At 35.9% G+C, this 5,580-nt stretch overlaps 1 protein-coding gene across 1 annotated transcript; it reads left to right on the plus strand.

Annotated features, from left to right (window-relative positions):
* Window positions 1-4,999: 4,999 nt before the first annotated feature.
* Window positions 5,000-5,530, plus strand: LOC129572170 (uncharacterized). Its single transcript, XM_055452104.1, has one exon. The coding sequence runs from the start codon at window positions 5,000-5,002 to the stop codon at window positions 5,528-5,530; it is 531 nt and encodes a 176-aa protein (XP_055308079.1).
* The last annotated feature ends 50 nt before the right edge of the window (window positions 5,531-5,580 follow it).

Here is a 5,580-nt window from a genome sequence, read left to right on the forward strand (position 1 = left end):
TTTAGCAGAGCTAAATGATACCATTTAGGTCTGCTAAAGCTAAATGATACCATTTAGCTCCCGAATATTTTTCCGCGGAACTTTTCTACGTAACATTTTTCCTCTGAGCCCCTCAAATCAGAATTACCACCGATCCCCAAACGAGGCATCATTTATCCACAGCATAATGGTTGTAGTTTCAACGTTAGTATTTTTCATGCTACACATGTCAATGGCACACCTTATGAGCGCGAGTGGTTGGTTTACTCAGATTCCAGTGATTCAGTGTATTGTTTGTTTTGCGCATTGTTCAATCGAAATGCAAAGAGTCTCCCCCAATTCCGTATCATTTAGAACATATATAACATTTGTACTAAATACTACATCGCTTTCACCGACCAACAGATGGCGCTGCTAGTAACAACATCAAGAAAGTACGGACCAATTGAAATCTCTCTCAACACTACACGTTCCTTTGCTCTCTTTCTTCATCAAACTAACAAAATTGGAACAATAATAATTTGGCCAATTTATTTAAATTTTTTCCGTTGAATTTCATTTGAAATATCATGTATTTGTTAGTTTGATGATGAAAGAGAGAAAATAAACGTGTAGTGTTGAGACAGATTTCAATTGATCCGTAATTTTTCTAAAACGATGATCAATGGTGGTCGAAATACCAAATCGATAGCACTGTTGTAGTTATTGACACGAAAAAAAAGTTGTCGTAGATTATCGTTTTAGAAAAAAAATATACGGACCGGTACGGACCAATTGAAATGTTTTCATTAATTGTCAAATCAGTGTACTAAATTATAGTCAAAAATGTTCAGTTTTTTTATTTATTCATTTTTTTTAATAATTCAATGTTCAGTTTTGTTTTTCATCACACACGGAAGATTCTGATGAAAACACACTCATATAATGACACATTGATTACATATAAAACACGCAGTTAACAATTGTAGAGCGCCACCGATCTTTGACGGCAAAACTTAAGTTCAAATTTTCGCGCACTCAAACTCATTTGAGATGTTCAGCCTTACAGAATGTTATTTAAAACGAAACTTACAGAAAATATTAAAGAATAAATTCAAATAGAACATTTAATTACCAACAAATTAAAATCAATATTGATTTTTGGTAAATTTCGTTGAAAACCGCCAAAAATGATGGAAGAAAAAATAAATTTAGTTTATTTTGTTGAAATGGCTTTTTTATACTCCATCATATTTATTCCTATTTTTTGGGGTTGGTAAACTTTTAATTTGTATTTGGAAGATAGAAAAAAAAATTCAAATCACTAACTTTTAAGCATTGATGCAATATATGTACGAATTTGACATTTGTGTTGTAATCGTTCCATTTGACAGCAATCGGTTTGACAACCATTGATTCTAATTTCAATATGAAATTAACATGCTGCACCAAACAAATTTGCCGGGGAAAAAATGTTTATGGAACTTGATTAGTTCTAGGAGAATAAAATCGATTGTAACAATAAAAAAATTGCAAGAGATTCATTCATGGAGATCCAAACTATTTTTTTTTTCTCGGGAAAATTGGCCGGTGCAGCCTGTTAGTTTGGTTACGTTAAGCGGTGTTGAATGGAATCGAATGACATTCTCCGACATTTTACATTGCAGTTAAATTATGACAGAATGACGTGTAAAAGGCATTTATGCCAAAATTACATTCTTCAAAATACTAATTGTACTCCAATTAATTTACAATGTGAAATGTCGATCAATGCCATTTGATGCCATTCAATACCGCTAAACATAATCAAACTTACAAGCTGCATCAGTAAATTTTTCCGAAAAAAATGTTTGTGGAACTTGATTAGTTCCAACAAACAAAAAATGTTGGAAAATGTTTTTCTTTTGTATTTTGTTTCTTTTTTTCATTTTTATAACTCAAATTTTCAATTAAATAAAAAAAAAATTCAGACGACTTTCATATGAGACAACAGTAGAGCTCTGAATGTCAAATTCATACGCTGCCAACTTCATGTCATTGACAAATATGAAAAGTTAACAGCGCATGGAATTGTCCGCTGTTTGACACAGGCGCTCTACTATTGCTCAATTTCAGAATATCAGTGTGCGGATGAAAAATATAAATTAATTTTTTCATAGAATATATTTTTATTGAACAATTGATATATGTTATCTGACGTCGCCATCTATTGTTCGGTTAACATACTATAGTACTAAACCAAAGTTCTAAATGATACAGAATTTTGTGCTGAGCTGGAGGAGACTCTTTATTTTGTGCTGTCGGTCGTGGTTACTTCGACTGGAAAAATACCAAACGAGACGTAGCCCAACACGAGACTACTTTTAAACATCATCAGGCGTTCAAAACTTGGCTCGACTGTCGTAATTCCAGATGGCTATTGACCAATTGCACGAGTGGTGTAGGCTCAACAAGCTCTATTTGAATCTGAGGAAATGTTTCGTCATGACGTATGCGAAGAACATCATCGTACAAAAACATGAATACACGATAAGCAATGGTCAGCACAAATTTGGCAGAATTGAGCTACACCGAGACTTGGGTGTCATTTTTGACGTAAAACTCACATTTGCCAACCACATTCATACGACAGTAGCCAGCGCACACGGTGCATTAGGTTTTATTAAGCGAACACTGAAAAACAAGTTTACTACAGAATCAGCAAAAATGTTATATTATGCATTGGTTCGTTCGAAGTTTGAGTATGCTAGTGTAGTGTGGCATCCATACCACAGGTCATATATTGACAAAGTTGAATCAGTTCAGAAAAACTTTTTAATTTGGGCATTTAGAGGAATCTACCAAAGAGATGTTAATTATAGGTTGCCATCGTATCAATTTAGATGTGATAATTTGAATATTCAACCGCTTTGGAGGCGGCGTATAAATGCCTCAGTATTGTTAATTTATGATCTCCTCCTAGGAAAGTTGATTTGTACGGCGCTCAGAGAGAGAATTGTGTATACGAGACGATTAGACAACAGAAACCAAAGAAATTTAAGAAATAGGGATTTAGTTAGAATTGAAACATATGGCACGGACTATGCTCGTAATCAGCCATTTATTGTAGCGTGTAGAAATTTTAACAAAGTGAAGCAATCGTTTTTGGACTCGGCATCAAGGCAAATATTTAGTAGAAATGTGTTCAATTTAGACCAGACGTGTGCAAGGGGGGGGGGGGGTATTCCGGTTTTAACCTCCCTCTAGGATTCCAAAATGTGGACCCCCCCCAGCGATGTGGAAAAATTTACACTAGATATAATCGATTTTCAAAAGTGAGGACCTTTTTTTTTTTAGGTCTTCACTTGTTTTTGGACACCCATTGGCAAAATTTTAGACCCCCATTGTGGAATTTTGACTGTTTTACACTAGATAGAATCGATTTCCAAAACCCCCCCCCCAGGCATATTTTTTACCCCCCCCCCCTAGAATTTTTGACCTTGCACACGTCTGATTTAGACAACAGTATTTTTGAAGAATTGTATGTATAGTGAATAGTGGTGGTCACGGTCGGAGGCCGCAGAGCGCCACTTCGAAGTCATTAGGGCTGGTGGCTAGGCTATTCGATTCGGGAGTGTCTAACTGCTTATCAAATTGTAAATGAATTGTATAATGTTATTCAGTCTGTGATTAGACGGTGAAATAAATAATAAATAAATAAATAAATAAATAAATCGTTTGCTAACAAATCGGACAATTGATGCAGAACAAAGGAAATTACTCAATATCGAAACGGAACGTTGGAAAGAGGTAATGAAACGACTCGTGGCGAGCGTTCAATTTTTGGCTCAGCAATCGCTCGCATTCAGAGGTCATACAAGTAAGTTGTATGAAAACAACAACGGAATTTTTCTGAAACCATCCCTATGTAAACCCATACACAGTTTCTTATAATACTGCTTCTTCTTCTTCACACTGTCGTACACAATGGGCGCGGCCATATTGAAAATGTATACAGTGTATTGAGTGCCATTTGTGAGTGTATTGAGTGCCATTTATGAACATTTTAACTAATATGGCGACTTACATGTATAGATGTGTTAGTTAAGAAGAAGAAGCAGTCACACTACACCGTTCGCATACGGACGTCTGAAACTAATAGAAATGCTCGCCAAATTCGATCCAGTGATGACAGATCATGTAAATCGTGCAACATCAACTTCCCAACGCCACTATTTATCGAATCGAATTCAGAACGATTTAATTGAAAGTCTGGCCAAAAGTGTGAATGATTTTATAATAAACGGCATTCGAGAAAGCAAATATTATTCAATTATGGTTGACTGTACATCAGATCTTTCACACATTGAGCAAATGTCGATCATTCTCCGCCAAGTTACATTATGCCGACAAGAAAATAAATACAAAGTTGTTGAACGATTCCTTTCGTTTTCGCCATGTGTTGATTCAACGGGTGAAGGAGTTAAGGACTCAATTATCGCTGAGCTGGAAATAGTCAATTTGGAATTGCAAGATATCCGTGGCCAAGGCTACGATAACGGACCTAACATGGCAGCAAAATTCAAAGGTGTCCAAAATCGAATGCTTCAATTGAATTCGCGAGCTCAATTCGTTCCGTGCGCTTGTCATAAATTAAACTTAGTGGTGAATGATACTGCTAAATTGATTGACAAAAATTCATTCGAATTTTTCGAAACGTTACAAAAATGCTATGTATTTTTCTCGGAATCGCCAAAACGATAAGCCATTCTACAGAACTACGCTGAAGGTGCCAAAATTAGTTTGAAAAATGTGTCAAACACACGTTGGTCTAGTCGAGAAGCTGCAACTAAGTGTCTCCTGTATCATCTGCCGAAAATTCATGCAGCTCTTCGCGAAATCGCAAACGTTGCTAAGCCCGACGCGGGAGCTATGACGCCAATAGTTTTGCAAGGAAAATTTGCAAATTCAACTTTGTTTGCGGTGTTGTTGTTTGGCACAATATCTTATCAGATATAAATATTGTTTCCAAATCGCTGCGCTGCAGTCACAATCAATTGACATGACTCACTGTTTGATCGAAAATTTGACGAAACATTTGAAGGAAATACGCGAAGGTAGCGTTGTTATCGATGAATGGTTTGAAAGAGCAAAACAAATACAAAGTGAATTTTGTCTGGATTCAATTGCACTCGATAGCATGGCGACTCAACAACGGCCATTTCGTATTCGTACTGAAGTGGAAGAAGATTTGAGTGGAGAGGATAAACAACAATTTAAAACCTCTTTTGTTTATCCCATTCTGGATGTAGCTCTGTCCAAGTTAGAAGAGCGCTTCGAACATTTGACTGAATTGGAAAATACTTATGGATTTTTGTTTGATTTGCACAATAAAGTTAATTCATTAAATCAATGTAAACGACTCGAAGAAGCATTGACTTCAGCACAAGACGGAAGCAAAGATCTGGACGGTACTCAACTCTTTGATGAAATCAAATCATTCCAAGCACTGATTGATGATGATGGGGGAAAAACACCTTTGGAATCTCTCAATAAAATCTATGAACTTGGTTTGGAGCCAATCTACTCGTGATTAAAACTGTGAACTATTTCTTTTTCAAATAACACTTTATTTTCACAATC

The sequence above is a fragment of the Sitodiplosis mosellana genome, unplaced genomic scaffold (assembly GCF_009176505.1).
Source record: "Sitodiplosis mosellana isolate CC-2019 unplaced genomic scaffold, AAFC_SMos_1.0 Smas_scaffold_4337, whole genome shotgun sequence".
Classification (NCBI taxonomy): domain Eukaryota; kingdom Metazoa; phylum Arthropoda; class Insecta; order Diptera; family Cecidomyiidae; genus Sitodiplosis; species Sitodiplosis mosellana.